Source organism: Bombina bombina, chromosome 1 (assembly GCF_027579735.1).
Source record: "Bombina bombina isolate aBomBom1 chromosome 1, aBomBom1.pri, whole genome shotgun sequence".
Taxonomy (NCBI): Eukaryota; Metazoa; Chordata; class Amphibia; order Anura; family Bombinatoridae; genus Bombina; species Bombina bombina.
Window position 1 is genome coordinate 1153545621 of NC_069499.1, and position 27355 is coordinate 1153572975.

The window sequence follows — 27355 nt, forward strand, 5'->3', positions numbered from 1 at the left end:
CACTCCCTGTGTATATATATATATATATTTGTTTGTCTGGGTCCAAGTCATCAGTATATATATATATATATATATATATATATATATATATATATATATATATATATATATATATATATATATATATATATATATATATATATATATATATATATATATATATATATATACTGATGACTTGGACCCAGACAAACAAGAGAAGTAAAACCTTTATATTCTTTAACTACTATATAGGTTAGCATGATTCTTTAAATCTAATAATAACTAACTAATATTTTCTGTGCTCCACTGAGTAAGCTGTGGATTAACATATGTAGTGCAAATCTGTTTGCTCATGCTGTAGAATTACAATGTAGTAAATGTTTTTCATTGTTTCATTTAAGAGGACATTTCAAAATGCATTTTTTTGTATACCTTGTGTTCCTTTCCTGAATAAATCGGCGTTTTCTTGTTATACTTGTTTTCTTTTCCACCAGTAAAATTGTAAAATAGAGGCAGTTGTCCGTATCATTTAATGTAAAAAACAATATTTTTACCATATGTAAAGCTGCTGTTTCATTTGATAGAAAATTATAAAAATATCTTTTTGACACTATTGTGTTTTTCCTGCACAGGTTCAGCATATTATGACAACGTGCGCCCCCTTGCATACCCAGAATCTGATGCTGTACTCATTTGTTTTGATATCAGCCGTCCAGAAACATTAGACAGTGTATTGAAAAAGGTAAGTGACAAAGTGCAGATCTTATACATTGGGAACATTGTTTCATTATAATCCTAAAAGCTTATTTCAACAAAATAGTCCATAAACTATACTTCTATGGTATTGAAAGCTTGTGCAGATCATCATCTTTTCCTATGAATATGTGAGGTAAAGATTGGTTCATGATAATTCATTCACAGAAACTCTTCAATGAGGAGTTCTGTATGTGAGGATATGTCTATGTGGCCGCTGTTGCTGGTTATCCTTCAGGCCGCAAACCGGGGGCCGCAATGTGACAGGTCACAGTAAATATGAGGAGGACAAGTTTAAAGAGTGTCTGTCTCTCAATGTTAGGCACTTTCAGTATTGAATAAATCTCGCTTGAGCAAAAAGAAGCCCCAAGGACAAAAAAATATATATATAAAAGTTAAAGCTTCATTTTATTCACGCTTCATATTTTTTTTGTTTAATTGGAGGGGGTGTAAATAGACCTTTTTAATAGTGTTATTACCATGGTGGACTGTGTGTATATGAATTCAGTGCACTTATTGTTAATTGTGACCACATCTGTGCTTAGATGAACATATAGATCTACAAAGTAAATTCTTGCAAAATATGAGAATGTATTGTTTATAGGGACAGTCAAAACCAGAGTTTTTGTTGTTTTAAAAGATAGATAATCCCTTAATTACCCATTCCTTAGTTTTGCATAACCAACACAGTTATAATAATACACGTTTTACCTCTGTAATTACCTTGTATCTAAACCTCTGCAGACTGCCCCCTTATTTCACTTATTTTGACAGACTTGCATTTTAGCCAATCAGTGGTCACTCCTCTATAAATTCACGTGCATGAACTCAATGTTATCTATATGAAACACATGAACTAACGCCCTCTAGTGGTGAAAAACTGTCAAATGCAGAGGCGGCCTTTAAGGTCTAAGAAATTAGCATATGAACCTCCTAGGTTTAGCTTTCAACTAAGAATACCAAGAGAACAAAGCAGAATTGGTGATAAAAGTAAATGGGAAAGTTGTTTAAAATTACATGCCCTATTTGAATCCTGAAAGTGTTTTTGTGACTTGACTGTCCCTTTAAATGGTAGGTAGAGTAATGGACAGCCTCACCTTGATTCAAAAATATTTGCATAATATATGCCTATAATTTCTTGTTTGTTACAGTAGACACATTATATTATAATTATTTTTTTAACAGAAATATTTTAATTTCTCCCTTAAAGTGAATGTCAATTTTCATGCGAAAGTGCCCGGTTTTAAAAAAACTATTAAAAACAGGGGCATTTTCATTCATGAAAATTGACATTGCACCGGATTTTAAAAATTCTTACCTTTTTCTTCTGAAATGCCGGATTTCCGATGCCCCCGCCTGCTTCTTCCTGGTTAACTTACCCAGCAATGACAAAACCGGCTTCCTCCAATTCCGGAATCGTCATTGCTGGCGTATGAAGAGGCTTGCAACAGGCTTAAAGCACTGGAGCGGCTTCAAGAAGCAAAGGTAAGTATTTAAAGAAAACGGGTGAAATGTAAACTTTCATGAATGAAAGTGCACCTGTTTTTAATAGTATTTTTAAAAACCGGGCTTTCATTCTTGAAAGTTTACATTCACTTTAATTTTAGATTTGTGCATTCTCAGTATTTCATAGTTCTTCCCAGGACCTATTTAATGGGCACACCACCCGGCTAAAATGTAAGACAATATTAGGCTATTATTAGCTAATATTAAATTTGTTCAATGCCAAATGCCCAAATTATCATTAATTTGTTAAATTATGAAATGAATTTGTGCATTGGATAGCTTACATAACCTTTTAATAACTGCAAATTGTATAATATTGCAAAACATAAATCTGCTCCCACTTGGCTACTTCATAATATCACCCAGTTGGCAACTGGTTACTATAATTTTGCAATGGATACCTTTTATATTATGTATATATTCTGCATCTTATCTATGTTTCCAGTGTTGTTGTAAGCATTGTCTCTCCCTTATACCTTAGTACACATTGTTTAGGAAGGTCCTTGGCATCTCCAGTACCATTGCACTATGTTCTTGGGTACATCTCCTGATTTGTTGGCCAAAATGCTAAATAATGTATAAAACTGCAGGAAGGTGGAAAGATCAGCTGTGTAAATATACATTGTCTGCAGTTTAAATTATAATGTTAAAACTTTTCATACAGAAGCCTTATCATTTGTTCACTTATAGTGCCAGATAATTACATGTTATACTTAGTAGTAATCAAATGGATTCATTTAGACTTCTATGTAGACCAATGTCTAATGAACAAATCTTGTCAGGTTAATGCTGCTATACGCACAGATCCATGCATATTCCATCTGCACATAGAACAGAAATAAGCCAGATGCAGAGTCCTGGAACACTTTGTGCGTTGCAAATAAAGAGCAATGGTAAATGGGTGAAATAAATCTGACATATTGGCTAGTAAAGAGCTGTGTAAGGAAACTGTACGCCTTTAAAATAATTTAGAATTGTTGGTAACAGTGCAGTATTAACCGTCTATTGCTACTTATATAAAGCGGTGATCGTATGCTTTGGCAAAAACCTAGTCCAGACGACATTACTGCCCATTGTAAACTATGCTGCATCGTGTGACTTTGATTCTGGCCCCACTGACCCAGATATTCAGTGTTTATCCGCTGCAGCTGATCGGAAGTGCCTGGATTTAGTCCAGCGACCCAGAGTGTCCTGTTCAAGGGACACAAAGGAGCCATACACATCTCCCACAATGCCCCTGTGTTCCAGACAGATGTCTGTACTCAACATGCAGGCACCACGGGGTGCAGCAGGACAGGAAAGTTCAGTATGTGGGGATTTAATGGTCCGGCTTAGCATCATTTCTAATAACCAGCTACATAAACCTTTTAATACTTTATTAGCCTATGGATAGAAAGAATGGCTCATTACAAGTTTATGTCTCATTTGTCTAACCTTTGATTTCCCTTAATCTTGTTTTTTTCCCCAACACAAATCTGAGACGTGTTTGCTTTTGGCATTAGGATTATCAGTTGTTTAAACCTCAACTTTATTTTGGTATGAAAATTTGTAGCAATTTAAATTTACGTTTGTATGTGTATTTATTTCTATATTTCTATGCATATCAATTGGTTGGTGTTTCAGCAAGAAGAGTTTGTATTCTGCTATATATAAAGCCATAAAAGGAGATAAATTACTGAAGTTTTTTAAATGTCAAGAGATTCAGCTATCAAATCAGACCACTGGGCATTTTTAATAGCTTTCAATAATTCCTTGCATGGAAAAAAATAATTGATAGGTTAGTCTGCACTAAATGCAAAATAACAGACTGATTCTTTATGCGTTACAGCTTCTTAAAGGGACAGTCTACAACAGAATATTTATTGTTTTAAAAGCTAGATAATCCCTTTATTACCCATTCCCTAGTTTTGCACAACCAACAGTTATATTAATATACATTTTACCTCTGTGATTATCTTGTATCTAAGCCTCTGCAAACTGCCCCCTAATTCAGTTCTTTTGCTAGACTTGCATGTTAGCCAGTGCTGGCTTCTAAGAACTCCACGTGCGTGAGCACAGTGTTATATATATGAAACACATGGACTAGTGGTGAAAAACTGTCAAAATGCCCTGAGCTAAGAGGCGGCCTTCAAGGGCTTAGAAATTAGCATATGAACCTCCTAGACTTAGCTTTCAACTAGACTAGACTGCCCCTTTAACTCCCATTTTAAAATATTTTATATGTTATTAAAGTTCCTCCCTAAATTGTAAAACTACTTATGTTTGTATGCACATTCATTCTTTTTTTATTTTAAACTCTGTACTATATATTGGCACCTTTTAATTAAACAGATGGAAAATAGATGTGATTTAGTCTGAAGTATATATTAAAGGTCCATAGATCCCTCAATATGGTGTCTTAAAGCAACATGATGAGACCTATTTTTTTTTTATTTTATGATTCAGATAGAGCATGTCAATTTAGCTAACTTTCCAATGTATTTGTATTATCTAATTTGTTTCGTTCTCTTTGTATCATTTGTGGTAAAGTATACCCAGGTAGGCTCAGAAGGTGATTGGTGGCTGCACATACATGCCTCCTGCTTTCAGCTAGCTCCCAGTAGTGCCTTACTGCTCCTACAACAAAGGATACCAAGAGAATAAAGAAGTAAATTGGAAAGTTGTTTAAAATGGTTTTTGCTATCTGAATCATGAAGAAAAAAATTGGGGTTTCATGTTCCTTTAATGAGCATAAAATAAGCTAACAATGTTTCCATTAAAAGCTAGATTTTTCAGTTGTCCTTCACATTTGAATGCAATGTTGAACTGAGCTGAAATTAGTTTTGCACTCATTCCTAATTTTGAGATGATTGAATAAAATCCCATCATTATTAACACTTGGACAGTTTCCCCATCTAATATTGCCACCAGCTGTGGGGATTGTGGATGCCCAAGGCACTCACTGGATATGACACCCAGGTATTAGGTAGCGGTGGTTCACAAAGTACATAGGAACTGCTGATTATGTTAAGAACTGTCGATCCCTGGCCTGTACCACATCGATTATCTGTCCCAAAGTGTGAAACAGGATGGGACATAGACATATGGGAAGTTAAGAAAGTGGGCATTGGTGGTTCTAGAGAGGTGCTGTGGAATGCTATTGATGTGTGTAACCACCAATCACCAGCTAGCTGCCAGCTTACCTGGGTATGCTTTTCAACAAATGATACCAAGTGAACAAAAGTACAATTAATAACAGCAGTAAATTTAAGTCATTTAACTCTCAAGCACTGTCTAAAACATGAAATATATTAATTGTGACTTTTATGTCCTTTATATACTTCTAGAACTAGGCCACCTTTAGTTTAACTTTTGCAAGTGTATCAGAGTTTAGTTCCACTGAAAGAGACAACATTACCAGAATACATTTTCTCTTGTTAAGTGTATCCAGTCCACGGATCATCCATTACTTATGTGATATTCTCCTTCCCAACAGGAAGTTGCAAGAGGGTCACCCACAGCAGAGCTGCTATATAGCTCCTCCCCTCACTGCCATATCCAGTCATTCTCTTGCAACTCTCAACTAAGATGGTGTTTTATACTTAGTTTATTTCTTCAATCAAAAGTTTTTTATTTTTAAATGGTACCGGAGTGTACTCAGGCAGTATTTGGAAGAAGAATCTGCCTGCTTTTTCTATGATCTTAGCAGAAGTAACTAAGATCCTTTGCTGTTCTCACATATTCTGAGGAGTGAGGTAATTTCAGAGGGGGAATAGCGTGCAGGTTTCCTGCAATAAGATATGTGCAGTTAAAATATTTTTCTAGGGATGGAATTTGCTAGAAAATGCTGCTGATACCGAAGTAATGTAAGTAAAGCCTTAAATGCAGTGATAGCGACTGGTATCAGGCTTATTAATAGAGAGACATACTCTTATAAAAGTGTATTTTAAAACGTTTGCTGGCATGTTTAATCGTTTTTTATATATGTTTGGTGATAAAACTTATTGAGGCCTAGTTTTTTCCACATGGCTGGCATGAATTTTGCCTAGAAACAGTTCCTTGAGGCTTTCCACTGTTGTATTATGAGTGGGAGGGGCCTATTTTAGCACTTTTTTGCGCAGCAAAAATTACAGACACAGACATCCAGCTTCTTCCTGCATGTTCCAGGACTTCTCTGAAGGGCTCAAAAGGCTTCAAAAGTCGTATTGAGGGAGGTAAAAAGCCACAGTAGAGCTGTGGCAGTTGTTCTGACTGTTTGAAAAACGTTTTTGTCATCTATTATTCCGTTTTTGGTATTAAGGGGTTAATCATCCATTTGCAAGTGGGTGCAATGCTCTGCTAACTTGTTACATACACTGTAAACATTTTGTTAGTGTCACTGCCTTTTTTCACTGTTATTTCAAATTTTGACAAAATTTGTGTTTCTTAAAGGCGCAGTAACGTTTTTTATATTGCTTGTAAACTTGTTTTAAGTGTTTTCAAAGCTTGCTAGTCTGTTTAAACATGTCTGATACAGAGGAACCTACTTGTTCATTATGTTTGAAAGCCATGGTGGAGCCCCATAGGAGAATGTGTGCTAAATGTATTGATTTCACCTTAAACAGTAAAGATCAGTCTTTATCTATAAAATAATTATCACCAGAGGGTTCTATCGAGGGGGAAATTATGCCGACTAACTCTCCCCACGTGTCAGACCCTTCGCCTCCCGCTCAGGGGACGCACGCTAATATGGCGCCAATTACATCAGGGACGCCCATAGTGATTACCTTGCAGGACATGGCTGCAATCATGAATAATACCCTGTCAGAGGTATTATCTAGATTGCCTGAATTAAGAGGCAAGCGCGATAGCTCTGGGGTTAGGAGAGATACAGAGCGCACAAATGCTGTAAGAGCCATGTCTGATACTGCGTCACAGTATGCACAACATGAGGACGGAGAGCTTCATTCTGTGGGTGACATCTCTGACTCGGGGAAACCTGATTCAGAGATTTCTAATTTTAAATTTAAGCTTGAGAACCTCCGTGTATTGCTTGGGGAGGTATTAGCTGCTCTGAATGACTGTAACACAGTTGCAATTCCAGAGAAATTGTGTAGGCTGGATAGATACTATGCGGTGCCGTTGTGTACTGACTTTTTTCCTATACCTAAAAGGCTTACAGAAATTATTAGCAAGGAGTGGGATAGACCCGGTGTGCCCTTTTCCCCACCTCCTATATTTAGAAAAATGTTTCCAATAGACGCCACTACACGGGACTTATGGCAGATGGTCCCTAAGGTGGAGGGAGCAGTTTCTACTTTAGCAAAACGTACCACTATCCCGGTTGAGGATAGTTGTGCTTTTTCAGATCCAATGGATAAAAAATTGGAGGGTTACCTTAAGAAAATGTTTATTCAACAGGATTTTATTTTGCAGCCCCTTGCATGCATTGCGCCTGTCACTGCTGCGGCGGCATTCTTGTTTGAGGCCCTGGAAGAGGCCATCCATACAGCTCCATTGGAGGAAATTATTGACAAGCTTAGAACGCTTAAGCTAGCTAACTCATTTGTTTCTGATGCCATTGTTCATTTGACTAAACTAACGGCTAAGAATTCTGGATTCGCCATCCAGGCGCGTAGGGCGCTATGGCTTAAATCCTGGTCAGCTGACGTGACTTCAAAGTCTAAATTACTCAACATTCCTTTCAAGGGGCAGACCTTATTCGGGCCTGGCTTGAAGGAAATTATTGCTGACATTACTGGAGGCAAGGGTCATACCCTTCCTCAGGACAGGGCCAAATCAAAGGCCAAACAGTCTAATTTTCGTGCCTTTCGAAATTTCAAGGCAGGAGCAGCATCAACTTCCTCCACTTCAAAACAAGAGGGAACTGTTGCTCATTCCAGACAGGCCTGGAAACCTAACCAGGCCTGGAACAAGGGCAAGCAGGCCAGAAAACCTGCTGCTGCCCCAAGACAGCATGAAGGAACGGCCCCCTATCCGGAAACGGATCTAGGGGGGGCAGACTTTCTCTCTTCGCCCAGGCGTGGGCAAGAGATGTTCAGGATCCCTGGGCGTTGGAGATCATATCTCAGGGATATCTTCTGGACTTCAAAGCTTCTCCACAAGGGAGATTTCATCTTTCAAGGTTATCAGCAAACCAGATAAAGAAAGAGGCATTCCTAAGCTGTGTGCAAGACCTCCTAGTAATGGGAGTGATCCATCCAGTTCCGCGGACGGAACAGGGACAGGGGTTTTATTCAAATCTGTTTGTGGTTCCCAAGAAAGAGGGAACCTTCAGACCAATCTTGGATCTAAAGATCTTAAACAAATTCCTCAGAGTTCCATCATTCAAAATGGAAACTATTCGGACCATCCTACCCATGATCCAAGAGGGTCAGTACATGACCACAGTGGACTTAAAGGATGCCTACCTTCACATACCGATTCACAAAGATCATCATCGGTTCCTAAGGTTTGCCTTTCTAGACAGGCATTACCAATTTGTAGCTCTTCCCTTTGGGTTGGCCACAGCCCCAAGAATTTTTAAAAAATGTTCTGGGCTCACTTCTGGCGGTTCTAAGACCGCGAGGCATAGCGGTGGCTCCGTATCTAGACGACATCCTGATACAGGCGTCAAGCTTTCAAATTGCCAAGTCTCATACAGAGATAGTTCTGGCATTTCTGAGGTCGCATGGGTGGAAAGTGAACGTGGAAAAGAGTTCTCTATCCCCACTCACAAGAGTCACCTTCCTAGGGACTCTTATAGATTCTGTAGAGATGAAAATTTACCTGACGGAGTCCAGGTTATCAAAACTTCTAAATGCTTGCCGTGTCCTTCATTCCATTCCACGTCCGTCAGTGGCTCAGTGCATGGAAGTAATCGGCTTAATGGTAGCGGCAATGGACATAGTGCCATTTGCGTGCCTGCATCTCAGACTGCTGCAATTATGCATGCTATGTCAGTGGAATGGGGATTACTCAGATCTGTCCCCTCTACTAAATCTGGATCAAGAGACCAGAGATTCTCTTCTCTGGTGGCTATCTTGGGTCCATCTGTCCAAGGGTATGACCTTTCGCAGGCCAGATTGGACGATTGTAACAACAGATGCCAGCCTTCTAGGTTGGGGCGCAGTCTGGAACTCCCTGAAGGCTCAGGGATCGTGGACTCAGGAGGAGAAACTCCTCCCAATAAATATTCTGGAGTTAAGAGCAATATTCAATGCTCTTCTAGCTTGGCCTCAGTTAGCAACCCTGAGGTTCATCAGATTTCAGTCGGACAACATCACGACTGTGGCTTACATCAACCATCAAGGGGGAACCAGGAGTTCCCTAGCGATGTTAGAAGAAGATAATTTGCTGGGCAGAGTCTCACTCTTGCCACCTGTCAGCGATCCACATCCCAGGCGTAGAGAACTGGGAGGCGGATTTTCTAAGTCGTCAGACTTTTCATCCGGGGGAGTGGGAACTCCATCCGGAGGTGTTTGCTCTATTGGTTCATCGTTGGGGCAAACCAGAACTGGATCTCATGGCGTCTCGCCAGAATGCCAAGCTTCCTTGTTACGGATCCTGGTCCAGGGACCCGGGAGCGACGCTGATAGCTGCTCTAGCAGCTCCTTGGTTCTTCAACCTGGCTTATGTGTTTCCACCGTTTCCTCTGCTCCCTCGACTGATTGCCAAAATCAAGCAGGAGAGAGCATCAGTGATTCTGATAGCACCTGCGTGGCCACACAGGACCTGGTATGCAGACCTAGTGGACATGTCATCCTTTCCACCATGGACTCTGCCTCTGAGGCAGGACCTTCTAATACAAGGTCCTTTCAATCATCCAAATCTAATTTCTCTGAGACTGACTGCATGGAGATTGAACGCTTGATTCTATCAAGGCGTGGCTTCTCCGAGTCAGTCATTGATACCTTAATACAGGCATGAAAGCCTGTCACCAGGAAAATCTACCATAAGATATGGCGTAAATATCTTTATTGGTGTGAATCCAAGAATTACTCATGGAGTAAGGTTAGGATTCCTAGGATATTGTCCTTTCTCCAAGAGGGTTTGGACAAAGGATTATCAGCTAGTTCTTTAAAAGGACAGATTTCTGCTCTGTCTATTCTTTTGCACAAGCGTCTGGCAGAGGTTCCAGACGTCCAGGCATTTTGTCAGGCTTTGGTTAGAATTAAGCCTGTGTTTAAAACTGTTGCTCCCCCGTGGAGCTTAAACTTGGTTCTTAAAGTTCTTCAAGGAGTTCCGTTTGAACCCCTTCATTCCATTGATATTAAACTTTTATCTTGGAAAGTTCTGTTTTTGATGGCTATTTCCTCGGCTCGAAGAGTCTCTGAGCTATCTGCCTTACAATGTGATTCTCCTTATCTGATTTTTCATGCAGATAAGGTAGTTCTGCGTACCAAACCTGGGTTTTTACCTAAGGTGGTTTCTAAGAATATCAATCAAGAGATTGTTGTTCCATCATTGTGTCCTAATCCTTCTTCAAAGAAGGAACGTCTTTTACATAATCTGGACTTAGTCCGTGCCTTGAAGTTTTACTTACAAGCTACTAAAGATTTTCGCCAAACATCTTCCCTGTTTGTCGTTTACTCTGGACAGAGGAGAGGTCAAAAAGCTTTGGCAACCTCTCTTTCCTTTTGGCTTCGGAGCATAATTCGCTTAGCCTATGAGACTGCTGGACAGCTGCCCCCTGAAAGGATTACAGCTCATTCTACTAGAGCTGTGGCTTCCACCTGGGCCTTTAAAAATGAGGCCTCTGTTAAACAGATTTGCAAGGCTGCGACTTGGTCTTCGCTTCACACCTTTTCAAAATTTTACAAATTTGATACTTTTGCTTCTTCGGAGGCTGTTTTTGGGAGAAAGGTTCTTCAGGCAGTGGTTCCTTCCGTTTAATCCTGCCTTGTCCCTCCCATCATCCGTGTACTTTAGCTTTGGTATTGGTATCCCATAAGTAATGGATGATCCGTGGACTGGATACACTTAACAAGAGAAAACATAATTTATGCTTACCTGATAAATTTATTTCTCTTGTAGTGTATCCAGTCCACGGCCCGCCCTGTCCTTATAAGGCAGGTCTAAATTTAATTAAACTACAGTCACCACTGCACCCTATGGTTTCTCCTTTCTCGTCTTGTTTCGGTCGAATGACTGGATATGGCAGTGAGGGGAGGAGCTATATAGCAGCTCTGCTGTGGGTGATCCTCTTGCAACTTCCTGTTGGGAAGGAGAATATCCCATAAGTAATGGATGATCCGTGGACTGGATACACTACAAGAGAAATAAATTTATCAGGTAAGCATAAATTATGTTTTTTTTTACTAGAGGTAGTCATTACTAAGCAAATGTCAAAGTCTTAGTGTGTTGCATTTTCCTAGAATAAATCTGGCTCCGAAAATTGCTGAATGTGGCTTTCGGCTGCCATCTTCAGCATTCGTTTAGTGTCAAAAGGCACAAATGTACATGCCTTGTCTTTGGGAGGTCATTGCTGCACAGTTTGTAACAGCTGTTTTTTTGCAGATTTAAAAGTACTGAAATTTTGAGCAACATATAGTCAAATGATTCTAATGGTTATTTTAGTAAGTATACAGTATATTTTATATCAGTTAACCCTGTATTTACATGATGGCTATATACAATACCACATGCCAGATAACACAAACATAACACGTGCTGAAGGCTTTTGTCTGCTGTCATTACCATATAGACTCAAAGACTTGCTCTAATCTCCACAAAGGAGTTAAAAACATAGTTAATATTCCACTTGGGACCCACAGAGCACTGCTGGTTCTAAGAGGAACCTGCCGCTGATCCAGTCAGCAGCACTAGTCACAAGTTCTAAGTGGTACTTTTAACTATGTTCTTAACCCCTTTGCGGGGGTTTAAGTACCACTCGGGAACCACAAAGCACTGCTGTTTCTGAGAGAAAGTGCCACCGATCGGGTCATGTGGCATGATTAAGGGTAATAAAAACCCAAAACATCGCCTGTTATGACCAGGGCCCTATTGTTCCAATAAAAGTTTTGTAAATTGATGCTGTGGATATTCGTGATACATGGATTATCTGTTTGGATTTATGCAGTGACCCTATTCCTACTTTGCATATGCAGTATGGAGGTAATGGTGAGTGCTGACTAATTTTTCATTTTAAATATTTAAATAAATTACAGCATGTCATTTTATCATTATAATGGCTCTTAAGTCATTTTATATATTTATAGTACATATATTCAATTAAATGGACAGTAAACACTTTGGGATTGTAATGTAAAATGTTTACTTATGTGTAAAAAAAAAATGTAAAAAAAATTAAAATAAAATATACTTGTATTATTTTTCTCCTTTTTCCTTAAATTTATGTCTGAACATTTTAAGTTTTTTTTTCCAATTCTGACAACTGGAAAGGCACATGGCAGGCTTTCAATTCTAACATATTCAAAACCTTTTTAAAACTTCAGTATATTAGTTTATTGCAAGACTGCAGAAAAATATTTTAATTGCAAAGTTTTTTACATCCCTTTTAAGCACTGCATTGCAGAAAACCTGAATACAAAATAAATGTTTTAATTATGTTTAACTTGTCTCCTTTACTGTGTGTGGCCAATGAGATAGAGAAATGAGCTCCTGTACTGATCAAGCAATCACTTTGTAGAATGTTTCAGAATTCGAATGTCTTGCTTTAAAGGAGCAAGTAGTTTTATTTTACTATAATATGAAAATCGTGTTTAAAGTCGCATCTTCTTCTGAAAGGATATTTGGCACTTACATACAAGTTTGGACTGAGTGGGTCCAGAGCAAGGGTTATAGTTATGTGTTTATTCCAATTCTTACACCTGACGGGCGGCTGCTTGCAAGTGATCATATATAGGGAACCACTGCCAAAATACAGTGTGTGATGTCACTCAGCTAAATGGCATTATATCTTGTTCTCCTCCCTCTCTATAGAAATCAGAGAGGCAGTTAGCGCTTTGCATGGAGATTCAGGAAGCAGCGGCTGTGTTTCAGCCACCTGCATTCATGCCCCTTTTGTAACACCACAGTAGCCATAATAACAGGCTTTCTGTGTGAATGGACATTGTTTGCAAGAAAGCTGAGCTGTGTAAGAACTCTTAAGTGGTTTCACAAGCGATGCTTCTGGCAGAATGTGAAAACTGCTTGTCACAATACTTGCAATTCACTCATCACTAACCTCTGCATACAGTTAGTATTAGACAATGGCCAGGTGTATAGGTAGTAGGTGTCATGTAGGTAGGTGTGCTTTTAAGCCCAGAAGAGCAGAACATTCACTTTATGACAGGGTCAATTCATATGTAATTGTATTTATGTTTTGTGACTGAATATGACAAGAATCAAATACATTAAAGGCACATGAAACCAAAAGAAAAAGAAAAAAATGTATGTTTTTTTCAATTCACTTCTGTTATCAGTCACTTTGCTCTCCTAGTTTCTTTTTGAAAAGCCTACCTTCTTAGCCTCAGGAACGTGCATGTGTGCAGAGCTCTATATACAGGGAGTGCAGAATTATTAGGCAAGTTGTATTTTTGAGGATTAATTTTATTATCGAACAACAACCATGTTCTCAATGAACCCAAAAAAATCATTAATATCAAAGCTGAATATTTTTGGAAGTAGTTTTTAGTTTGTTTTTAGTTTTAGCTATTTTAGGGGGATATCTGTGTGTGCAGGTGACTATTACTGTGCATAATTATTAGGCAACTTAACAAAAAACAAATATATACCCATTTCAATTATTTATTTTTACCAGTGAAACCAATATAACATCTCAACATTCACAAATATACATTTCTGACATTCAAAAACAAAACAAAAACAAATCAGTGACCAATATAGCCACCTTTCTTTGCAAGGACACTCAAAAGCCTGCCATCCATGGATTCTGTCAGTGTTTTGATCTGTTCACCATCAACATTGCGTGCAGCAGCAACCACAGCCTTCCAGACACTGTTCAGAGAGGTGTACTGTTTTCCCTCCTTGTAAATCTCACATTTGATGATGGACCACAGGTTCTCAATGAGGTTCAGATCAGTTGAACAAGGAGGCCATGTCATTAGATTTTCTTCTTTTATACCCTTTCTTGCCAGCCACGCTGTGGAGTACTTGGACGCGTGTGATGGAGCATTGTCCTGCATGAAAATCATGTTTTTCTTGAAGGATGCAGACTTCTTCCTGTACCACTGCTTGAAGAAGGTGTCTTCCAGAAACTGGCAGTAGGACTGGGAGTTGAGCTTGACTCCATCCTCAACCCGAAAAGGCCCCACAAGCTCATCTTTGATGATACCAGCCCAAACCAGTACTCCACCTCCACCTTGCTGGCGTCTGAGTCGGACTGGAGCTCTCTGCCCTTTACCAATCCAGCCACGGGCCCATCCATCTGGCCCATCAAGACTCACTCTCATTTCATCAGTCCATAAAACCTTAGAAAAATCAGTCTTGAGATATTTCTTGGCCCAGTCTTGACGTTTCAGCTTGTGTGTCTTGTTCAGTGGTGGTTGTCTTTCAGCCTTTCTTACCTTGGCCATGTCTCTGAGTATTGCACACCTTGTGCTTTTGGGCACTCCAGTGATGTTGCAGCTCTGAAATATGGCCAAACTGGTGGCAAGTGGCATCTTGGCAGCTGCACGCTTGACTTTTCTCAGTTAATGGGCAGTTATTTTGCGCCTTGGTTTTTCCACACGTTTCTTGCGACCCTGTTGACTATTTTGAATGAAACGCTTGATTGTTCGATGATCACGCTTCAGAAGCTTTGCAATTTTAAGAGTGCTGCATCCCTCTGCAAGATATTTCACTATTTTTGACTTTTCTGAGCCTGTCAAGTCCTTCTTTTGACCCATTTTGCCAAAGGAAAGGAAGTTGCCTAATAATTATGCACACCTGATATAGGGTGTTGATGTCATTAGACCACACCCCTTCTCATTACAGAGATGCACATCACCTAATATGCTTAATTGGTAGTAGGCTTTCGAGCCTATACAGCTTGGAGTAAGACAACATGCATAAAGAGGATGATGTGGTCAAAATACTCATTTGCCTAATAATTCTGCACTCCCTGTACAGTGAGTTTAACAATGTTATACAACTTAGCACACAACGACAAAAGTGTTTGCACCTTTTATAAAAGCTTTCATGCAAACTACTGCCATGAAGTGCTCCAGACTTGACCTGTACACTTCTGAGCCTGTCTAGGTATGCTCTTCAACCAAAGATACCAACAGGACAAGTACATTTGATAATGGAAATAAATTGGATAGTTTTCATTTTTTTGATTATTGTATTTAAATTGTACACTTTTTCTGAATCATCCAAAAAATGATGGTTTTAAGTTCTTTTTAAAGGTTTGGCTTGACCCTCAAACTATGCATATCGTGAGGCTGACCTCTCAGATTTCCTTCTTTTTTTGATACTCTAGTGTGGGAAACTGTGTGATGGTCTATAGACCTTGCCCAAATCAGTGTGGTTTAGACATTCAGTATGTTTCTCTGTGAGCAAGCTGATTGGCATTAATTCTGCATCTGTCAGTGGCGTCACTAGGGGGGTGCGGGCCGCACCCGGGTTACACCCTCCAGGGGGTGACACCACCAGAATTTTTTTTTTTAAATTTTATTGAAATTCAAAGAAATACAATGTAGAGATGCATAGATTTTTTTATTAGAGGGGCCAGCATTTGTGAACATTATTGGGACTGGGGAAGTTGTCCCTTGAGCCAGCGCTGCAATTTCCACAAATAGTTTTCCCGGCTTCTTTTGCTTGTTTGTACTTTGCTCCTCCCCTGTCCAATTTCACTATGAATGTTGTGGGCGTGCCGTGGGGCTTGCAAAATTGCGCTGCTAGCCTAAACCTGCTTGCCTATCTGTGCTCACTGCTCAATGACATGTGGAGCAGTGGAGTCACTCACTGCTGTGCTGTCTCTTTAAACGTGAACCAGGAAATCATGAGGGGGATGCCTGGCACCTGACCGCATGACTGTCTGACACTGTCTCTAAAGTGAAGGAGCCACGTATGATGCCCACCAGACCGGTATGGTTACGGTACACTAAGTGCACACTAAAGAGGTAGGAGGGGAGGGCGGGTGGTGGTCTGGGGGTGGTCTGGGGGTGGGCAGAGTGCCGAGGTGATTGGCCATAAGAACCAGTAGGCACGTGGCCCGGGGCTGTACACTTTTGATTTATTTTAGAGTGCTCTGTTTATCTTTCAATTGATGCCAGGGAGCAGCTCTAGGCATGAGCTTTATAATGAATGCAGCGCAGATTACATATTTTGTATGTGTGTGTGTGTGTCTGAGTGTTTGTGTGTGTGTGTGTGTGTCTGAGTGTTTGTGTGTGTGTGTGTCTGAGTGTTTGTGTGTGTGTGTGTCTGAGTGTTTTTGAAAGCAAAACAAGATAAACCCAGCAATCACAGGAATAGCCTGATCAGGCCAGGTGCACGAAGGAAAAGCTGGCGACCTCCGCCCTCACAAAGATCCACAATAAATATATATCCTCAGCACCTTTAAATGTATAAAATGTCCTTTATTGAAAACACATGGACAGAAAGTTATGCAACGTTTCGGGAACGCAGTCCCTTAATCATGCATCTGAGTGTTTGTGTGTGTGCCTGAGTGTTTTTCTGTGTGTGTTTTTGTGTGTGTTTCCGAGTGTTTGTGTGTGCATCTGAGTGTTTTTAAGTGTGTCTGAGTGTGTCTGTGTTTTTGTGCTAGTGTGTGTCGGCTTTCTGGAGGGGTGACACCATAACTTACCGCACCGAATGACACCAACCCTAGTGACGCCACTGTGTTATTGTAATGTTTCTCCCTAAACAGAATCACTTTGACTTTAAAATGACATAAAATAAGTTTGTGGCAGCTTAGTTTTAAATCTATTACATATATAATGTCTGACTGAGTCAGTCATTTATAAGTATTCAAGATGATGGTATATACACGCAAATAAATAAATGATCATTTATTTGTAAAGCACTTCTAAAATATGTAGCACTGGAATTATCTTTTTAGAATAATAAAGGGCAATGATTACATGTGATATCTCTGTCTCTCTCTCTGTCTCCATTTAAAGATTAAAAAATTACCAATGGCAGCTTAGATAAGCAACAACTCGTTAATAGGGGCTTGTGCTCAATCAAACTCATGTTGCGGAAAATGTAACCAACAGACACTTAGAGAAAGCTAAAAAGTGACACCCACATATTATTAGAGCATTGATATCCTATGCCTGTTATGTGCCCTGCACTTTGTTTAATTCATATATGCAAACTTGAGTACTGCTGTTTGTTTATAAATATATAAATTTATGCACACTCGCCATGGTACCTTGCTCAAGAAGCATTTATAGGGGTCACCATGGTAGTAAAAAAAACCCAGCAAATTTTACTACCATAACGGCAGTTTCAAAAGCTTTTTATTTATTTTTTTAGATATTTTGCATTGCATATGTATAATGCATTCATAAAAATGACTTAAAGTGAATGTAAATTTTGATGCTAAAGTGCCCAGTTTTTAAAAAAAAATTTAAAAACAGGGGCACTTTAATTCATCTTTTAATCTTGACAGCAGCTCCAGCTTCCTCTGGTTTTTGCAAGCCATTTCTGATGTCAGAAATGATGGATGGGTCATCCTCCAATCACGGCTTCCCCCCGGAGGAATCAGTGTCTGATTCAATACCGTGATTGGAGGAAGCCGGATTCCTCATTTTAGACCCAGGAAGAGGCTTTGGACGGCTGGATCTGCTGTCCAGATTAAAAGGTAAGTTTTTTTTCACAACACGAGTGAAATGTAAATTTTGATGAATTAAAGCGCCCCTGTTTTTAATTGAATTTTTGAAAACAGGGCACTTTAGCATCAAAATTTACATTCACTTTAAATGTTTATTTTACTCACATCTACTATTTTTTCCCCACAGTCATTTTATCTGAAATTGCAAAAAAAAAAAAAAAAAAAAATCAAATTCTAGGACAAGGCCACAAAATTTAGGAGCTCAGAATTTTTTTTTTTTTCAAAAATGTTATGTGGTTTAATCACTTGTTTACAGTAAGAGGTTGAATTGCTGCATTGGCAAGAAGCAATGACTACCCTTGCTTGCCTACAGCATACAGGTCTTTCCCCCTTGAAAGACCTGTATGCTGTAGGCAAGCAAGGGTAGTCATTCATGATTCAGCCTATTTTTTGTTCAGTACCCTGGAAAGGCCTTGCTGATTGGTGCCTGCATTTAGTCACCCCATCAGCAAGCGCAACCCAGGTTCTCAAACTAAAATGGGCCGGCTCCAAAGCTTTTATTCCTGCTTTTTCAAATAAAGATAGCAAGAGAACGAAGAAAAATTGATAATGGAAGTAAATTAGAAAGCTGCTTAAAATTGCATGCTCTATCTAAATAACCAAAGAAAAAAAATTGGGTTTAGTATCCCTTTAACTCTCATGAGATTTCATAGTAAACTTTCTTAAACTGAATAGGGAAATATGATGAGTGTGCATGAGGCCGTCTCCATTGCAGGTCATGGGAAAAGCATACTGATTGCTGCTTAAAGTCCTTTACAACGGGGTGTGAATACTTAGGACATTTTAAGGTAAAATATCTTTCTTTTTTTTACAAAGATGTTCAGGTGATATTTTCTAGTCAGCTTTTTACAGCTATGTTGTATCACTTTCAAGTGTTTGAACATTTGGATACCATGGCCCTTTTTAAGGAGTAGGTCCTCGAAACCTTCCAGGGTCCTTTTTCTGACTACTAAGTTTGCATGCAAGCTCCTGTATAGGGGCAGCCTCTATTTATACTGTCATCACTGTACATTAAAACAATCAGGATTGTTCTCCGATGCGACATAAGTGTATTTTGACAGGAAGTGCACAGCTTACTAGTTTGTGGGACATAAACTCATTGGCTAATAAGCACTGCTTCTACAGCTCTAATGGTTACACTGACAAGCCCTACAATCCAAAAATTGAAGAGATTTTTTCCCAGTAAAGAAACCTGCCAATCACTGTCTGTGTATAGCTCAGGTGCAGCACTGCATTGCCAAACTGGAGCTGATGTTACTTTGTGTGTGGTGGTGGGGTTAAACACACAGTTCTGTTCCATCAACAGTGCAATAATAAAATGATGTAGTACCGTATATTAGAACATTTTGTTTTATTTACATTACTTTAACCAGTGCTCTGACACCTCCTGCACCAACCAGAAAAAGATCTTAGTATTTTTTGTTACTTTTATGTTCGTTTTATTTTACACGTAAGTCAACATAAAGTATTTCAAAAAGCTTCTTTGGCTACCATGGCAACTTGTAGGTCAGTCAATCAATATTCTCTTTGTGGGGCATTACTGCAGGCTGAATGAACATGAAGGGAAGAAAATGTGAATGAGACTGAACTTAAATTTATTATATCGGAGCAAATTTATTTGGAAATTGTCACATAAAGGCAAGTAGGTAGAATGGCATAGTTATAACAAAAGCGCAGTAAGCACTGAAAACCCCAAAGTAGGGAGCAGCAGTGACAAAACCAGCTAATTACATTTATGAAGTCTATTATAAAATATTTATCTATACAGGGCGGAAATTTCCATTAGTCCACTAATCTGCCATCAATAAAATGAAATTCAGCAGATAGGTAGAAGATGGAAATTGCTCACATCATATTATAATGGGTAGTCTAGTGATTTTATATGTCCTATTAAAGGGACATTGGTGTACATGTTGTTCTAACAACTGTAGCATGTAGTTTGCATTACAATGTCTTTTTTATTATTTGGATAGAACATACAATTTTAAACAACTTTTCAATTTACTTCTACATAAAAGACAAAGTCCATCGAGTTCAACCTATACAAAGCTCCAGTTAAGCTTAACTAATCCCACACTAAAAGGTGACCCATTTAAAACTAGCAATCATATCCTTGAATTTTGTTTCTAGACAGAAATGTATCCAAACAATTTGTAAATGTAAGGTATTGGCATTCACTACCTCCTTTGGTAATAAGTTCCACAATTGTATTGCTCTTAGAGTGCTATACTTCTATTATCAATTTTTCTTCATTTTCTTGTTATCCTTTGTTTAAAAACAGGCAGGTAAGTTCAGGAGTGTGCATGTGTCTGCATGGCAGCAGTTTTGCAACAATGTTATACATTAGCAATAACACTAGATGGCAGCACTATTTTGTGCCATGTAGTGCTCCAGACGTGCATGCTACCTACTTGGGTATCTCTTCAACAAAGCAAATTAGATAACAGAAGTAAATTGGAAATATTTTGGGTTTCATGTCCTTTTTAAGTAACATTGCTTCATGGACTGGTATTTTATGTTTAAATATTTTGTATTGAATTTTTCATAGATTTTGTAATTCACACTCATAGATTGAAACACAATTCTCCTAAATCAAAGACAATAGGTAAAAGAGGGGGTGAAAAAAAAAATCAACATCAATCATTACAAGAAGTATCTCCATCGGGTACTCCCACATGTGAGTAGTCCCTAACACTCAGGTCCTAAGAGTCTACCACTTCTTCTCAAATCCACAATGTGTTCCATAATACCTATATATATATATATATATATATATATATATATATATATATATATATATATATATATATATATATATATATATATATATATATATATATATATATATGTATATATATATATGTGTTACATTAACAATTGTCAAACAATGTTATCAGACATTAATGGGGGGGGAGTACAACAAAGGGGTCAGTGAGACCAAGTTTTAAATCTATTATCCTGTTGCTGTGGAAGCATGGTCCACGATACATTATTAAACAAAATACTTGAGTCACATTCACGGCTTCTGCACTTCTCTGCCTACCAAGTAGTACCAGGTCTTGTTAACTAAGTCTGTTATTCAATATCCCTGCTGCTGATTTGTACATTCTATATGTGTGTTGTATTTTATTGTATATTTCTGGCCATGAAGGGGCACCTGTTTTCCAATATTTTGCAATACAGTTCCTAGTGACTGTACACAGAATTCGAATAAAGGTGTTGAGGTGACCATGAAACGTGTCTATGTAATCATGTAGTAGAGCCTGTTGGATAGTAAGGGTAAACTCCTCAATCAATTAGTTGGCCAATGAAAGAGGATAGTTGCCTCCACACCCCTCGAATATCGACACACTCCCACCACATATGTTTGTAAGATTCCACCTCCCCGCATCCCCTCTAACACATTTTGCTTCCCTGAGGGTTCATATGGGATCTCACTGGGGTCAAACACCATCGGAATATGGTTTTCATAGTGTTTTCCTTTAAGTCCACACTTAGTAGGCCTTTATCTGCCGACTGGAATGACTCCCAGTCCTGCACTTCCTTGGCTATGTCTAATTCACTTTACCATACTAACGTTATGGCTGTTTTAGCTTTGTTCGGAGAAGATTGCAAGGCTAAGTATAATCTGGATATGGAGTGTTCGGGTCTATAGGGGCTAGTGCCACATAACTCTAAAACAGTGGACACCTTTTTCATGGACTGGTATTTTAGGTGATTTTAAAATATAAATATGTTAATTTACCTTTAAATATGCATTTATTTATTTTCTGAACAATGTGATTGGACAAAGGACTAGATATAATATCGGTGTGATTGGATAAAAGGTTATAAGAGCAATTTGATTAAACTAAATTATAAGATACAGGAAAACCTTATTAGGAAGGCAACTGCAGTGTAATTACTTACACATTTGTATAATTGTATGTCATAGATCTGCGTTTCAAAGACTATCTGTGGAGCTCTTGTGTTCCATTTGTATGTTTAGGAGTTGCAAAAGAAATTTCTCTTTGTGTTAAGTGATGCACATGGAGCACAAAGACAACAGTAGTGTTTACACAGGCTTGGGTAGTAGTTTTTTTATGTTGGGTGGCATTGTGTTATTTTAAAAAAATTGCTGTTCCTTCTTTACTAAATGTGAAGGGGCATCTCAGTGTCTTGACAATAGTAAAGGATTCCTGTGGATCTGTTTTAATGTCCTAAAATATTTTTTAAGCTTTAAAAGGCTAAATTTGTTTAGAAACAATAGTTTATAACAGCATTTAACAAACGCACATACCTGTATATGTTCATCCAGCTTAAAGGGACAGTCTACCATAGAATTGTTATTGTTTTAAAAGATAGATAATCCCTTTATTACCCATTCCCCAGTTTTGCACAACCAACAGTTATATTAATATACTTTTTACCTCTGTGAATACCTTGTTTCTAGGAACCTTCTTCCAGCCCCCTGATCACATGACTGCGACTGTTTATTATCTATTGTCTTAAATTTAGCATTGTGTTGTGCTAGATCTTAAATAACTTTCTGTGCCTGAACACAGTGTTATCTATATGGCCCACGTGTACTTTCTGTCTCTTTGTGTTGAAAAGAGATGTAAAAAGCCTGTGATAAGAGGCAGCCCTCAAAGGCTTAGAAATTAGCATATGAGCCTACCTATGTTTAGTTTAAACTAAGAATACCAAGAGAAAAAAAGCAAATTTCATGATAAAAGTAAATTGGAAAGTTGATTTAAAATTAAAAGTCCTATCTGAATAATGAAAGTTTAATTTATACTAGACTGTCCCTTTAAAGACTGAGATAAGGCTGAGGAAGACAATAATGGAACTGGAGTGGAAAGCAAATCTATGTAGTAGAAAATGGGAAAGAAAGAGAGAATCCCTGGGTGACAAATTCTGAGATATTCTATGAGGGAGTAAGAAAATGGTGTGCAAAGTCTGAATTGTACAATTCTCTCAACTGGAAAACTCATAATTTTCATATATAAAGGGACATTATAGACTCGATTTTTCGTTGCATAAATGTTTTGTAGATGATCCATTTATATAGCCTATACTGTTTTTTTTTTTTGTTGTTGTTGGTTTTTTTTGTTGCTTATTTTTAAATAACATTGCGCTGACTTTCAGACTCCTAACCAAGCCCCAAAGTTTTAGGAGAATACTGACAGATACCTACTCCAGCTTGCTCCTTTTTGTGTAAAGAGTCTTTTCATATGCAGAGGAAGGGGGAGGGGGGCAGTGTCTGCATTTTTTGCTATTGAAGCACAGGCAGTGCAGAGCTAAACTGGGAGATTCTAAGTAAGTTTTTAATAGACATGTGCAATTCTTTTCGGCCGAATTATGGCTGATTCGAATGAATCTGAATTTCAGATTCGGCACCATAACTAAAAACTAATAAATCAGTTTCCGAATTTTTGGATCCATTCTTTATTCTGAATTTTTCATTGTTCATCTAAACTGCCACCCCCCACGTCACCAACACAAAATAAAACACTACATAAAGCTATTAACCCCTAAACCGCCACATCACCAACACTAAATAAAGCTATTAACCTCTAAACCGCCATCCCCTCACATCGCCAACACTAAATAAAACACTAAATAAAGCTTTTCAACCCTAAACTGCTGTCCCCTCACATCGCCAACACTATATAAAATCCAATTCAACTCTAAACCGCCGCCCCCCAAGCTTTTAAACCCTAAACCGCTGTCCCCCACATCGCCAACAGTAACTAAACCTGTTAACCTCACTCTCCCTATCTGGAAGGAAAGGAATTTATCTGGTAAGCATAAATTATGTTTTTTTTATGTAATTGTAGTTTGAATTTTTTTGTATTTTTAGTAATGTTAGGTTTTTTATTTTTTGTTTTTTTTAGTTTAAGCTTAGGTTTTTTTTTACTTCACAGGTAAGTTTGTATTTAGTTTAACTAGGTAGTTAGTAAATAGTAATAGTAAGTAACTAGCTTAGGTTTTATTTTAATTTCACAGGTAAGTCTGTTTTTATTTTTAAATAGGTAGTTAATAATTGTAACTTTACTTTAGGTATATTTTAATTATGTTAAAGTTGGGGGGTGTTAGATTTAGGGGTTAATTTTAGGTTGTTGCGATGTGGGGGGGCGGTGGTTATGAGGTTAATAATCTTATTTAGTGTTTGCGATGTGGGAGGGCGGCGGTTTAGAGGTCAATAATTGTATTTAGTGTTTGTGATGTGGGGGGGGTGGTGGTTTAGAGGTTAATAGGTTTAGTTAGTGTTGGGGATGTGGGGGGGCGGCGGTTTAGAGGTCAATAATTTTATTTAGTGTTTGTCATGTGGGGGGGGTGGTTTAGAGGTTAATAGGTTTAGTTAGTGTTGGGGATGTGGAGCGGCGGCGGTTTAGAGGTTAATACTTTTTTTTTTTTTTGCTGAACTGCGGTTTAGATCATTTCGTTTCTGCATATTCCTTATGTTAAGTTAAATCGTTTTTCAGGTCAATTTGTTATTTCGGATCCATTTTTTATTCATATTCATTATTCTATTTTAAACTTTAGAATAGAATAATGAATATGAATAAAGAATGGATCCGAAATAACAAATGGATCCAAAAAAATGATTTAACTTTACATAACTAATTTTCCAAAACAAAATTATTTATTTAACTAATGAAAACGAAACTGAGCAAATTTTTTCGCCATGCACTTCTAGTTTTTAAATGGTTTTATAATTATTTAAAATTAGTGTATACTGTCCCTTTAAGTTTAGGAAAAAGGGTCCAAATAAATAATGAAAAAATATAATATGCATAATTAAACATTTCTTATTACAATCTCAAAGTCTTCACTGTCCTGTTTAATTGCGAGTTAATAGAGATGCTGAGTTGGTTGATCTCTTAAGCCAGGGCTCAATGAACCCAGTGGTGCTCAGAGAATTGTGCCCAGCACTTGGGAGATAGTTCCATAGAAAGAGCAAGGTATGTGGCTGTCCCATCTCTCCCCTGTACGGATACTCATCACTTCTACCCGACTGCTGCATATCTCTACTGTATTCAAGTTCAGTCTATCTATCTGACTGTCTAATTATGTGCCCCCTCAAATAATGCATTTTTGGGTAAATATGTAAAGCCCTATTTTAAGCATTACACTTAGCAGACGTGACCCTGATCTGCACTGAGCCCTTATACTCCTCTTCTGTCAGTTCAATTGGTCCCTATGAGAAAATACTCACTTGTATACTGTATGTCACTACCATCATTAAAACACTAAATCCTAGCGTGAGCTCACCTGTAAGCTCCCTAGAAGTAACTGCCCACTAAAAGCATGTATGTGCTTTAAGCACATGCTATTCCATAGAGACAAGTGTATCACTGTAAAAATGCTCTGACAATCCAAAGTTGTCATGCAGTTCATTTGTTTTGTTATAGAATGAAAGCAAAGGGAAGGGACATTCTGAGTAGATTATCTGCACATATAGGGGAGCGCCTCTGTAAAACATAATCTTAATGTCTAAATAAAGCATCTGATGTCAGTTTCCAGAAGTAACTAGCCTTTTCACTGTCATCAAAATCTGAACACGTGTTGTAGATTAAGGGCCATTTGCTGCTAGTGATTGTGTGGGAATCTGTCAAAGGAGAGGCAGGTAATTTATATTGTAATGTCTTTTCATGCAGACCAGTGTCACAGGGATCCGTACTGAGGGACAGGCTGGCAGTTGGCCAAATGCACTTTGACTTTACAAGAATGTCACTGTCATTAGGGTCTTCTTGAAACAAAACCTCAGCACAATAAACATGTCACTTTAAAAAAAAAATACAACAGCTACAGTCCTTAACCCTTTAGAAAACATAACTATGGACCCTCATAAAATGTTACTATAATTAGATCACTTTTGTCCTGTTTTGGAATCGCCATTTAACCCATTTATTCTCACATTGGATTTGCTGTCTAAATCAAATTAACAGGATACTAAAATCAAAATTAAACTTTTTTTTTATTCAGTGCATGCAAAAAAAAAAAAAAAAATCCAGTTTAATCTCATTATCAAATTGTGTACAGCTTTTTATATGTACACTTTCTGAGACACCAGCACCTACTAAGCTTGTGCATGAGTTCACTATATATGTGCAAATGAGTCTGTTATTGGCTGATGGCTGTAGTATTATACAGGGGACATTGCAATTGAAGAAGCAACTTTGAAATTCTAAGAGGGTAACTGCTATTGCATTTTTATTTTATTATGCATTTGATGGTTATGCAATTAAAATATATTTAATGACCCTTTAAAGGTAAAAGACCCTTTATTTTTTATGTGAAGAGATTTCTAAAAAGTATACTAGGAAATGTAAGCACCAAATGCTCTCCAAATAAGCCCAGAGTATCTGTATGGATTTACTGATGAGACTGCTGGGAGTGTAGTTTCAGGCTGTATGTATGTGTATGGAGAAGTACATACTATATTGCCGTTCTTTAGCTTTCAGAGCTTCAACTCTTCCAAAAATACACTACTATTTATGGATGCAAAATTTAGGATCTACACTAAGCTTTTTCTCTTCTTGTGTCCCTTGTCTGTTCCTCTCAGTTCCCTTGTTCTCGCCTTAGGATGTGAGATAATGGACCACACAACCACTTTTTTATAAGTTGACCTTTATCAGATGGCAACTCATGGGCTGGACACTACCTGTTCATCATTTTTGTAATTGTCTGTTTGTACATGGCAACAGGAACTGGTGTTTTTTTTCCCCTGTGCTGCAGAATATGTTGGCACTTTATAAAGTGCTTTTAAATTTTGTTTTGTGTTATAGCCTTTTTGATATTTTCGATCCTAGCATCATCTCAGGTCTGTGTTCTATTCCATATTTGACAACACAGGCAAAAGTCATAAGTTTACATGACCTGCTCCTACCCGCAACTATCACCTCCAGTCATGCTAGTGCAGCACCTACCCTCTGGGACACTCTCCCTCGTGCTGTCAGGCTTTGCCCTAATCTATCTTCCTTTTAAATGTTACCTGAAGACTTTTCTGTTTAGGGAAGCCTACCACCCAACTCAATAATAAATTAACTTCACTTACCTAACATTTCTCCTGTTAAGTGTAGTCAGTCCACGGGTCATCATTACTTATGGGATATTAACTCCTCCCCAACAGGAAGTGCAAGAGGATCACCCAAGCAGAGCTGCTATATAGCTCCTCCCCTCTACGTCACACCCAGTCATTCTCTTGCACCCAACTAATAGATAGGATGTGTGAGAGGACTGTGGTGATTAAACTTAGTTTTTTTATATCTTCAATCAAAAGTTTGTTATTTTAAACGACACCGGAGTGTGTTGTTTCCTTCTCAGGCAGAATTTGAAGAAGAATCTACCTGAGTTTTTTGTATATGATCTTAGCGGACGTAACTA

At 38.2% G+C, this 27355-nt stretch overlaps 1 protein-coding gene across 1 annotated transcript in view; it reads left to right on the plus strand.

The window, feature by feature from the left end:
- The window catches only part of RND2 (Rho family GTPase 2), a 206571-nt gene that overhangs the window by 101878 nt on the left and 77338 nt on the right, over positions 1–27355 (plus strand). The window contains exon 3 of the mRNA XM_053699585.1: positions 615–724. Coding sequence (XP_053555560.1) covers positions 615–724 — 110 coding nt within the window. The remainder of the gene's footprint in view (positions 1–614; positions 725–27355) is intronic.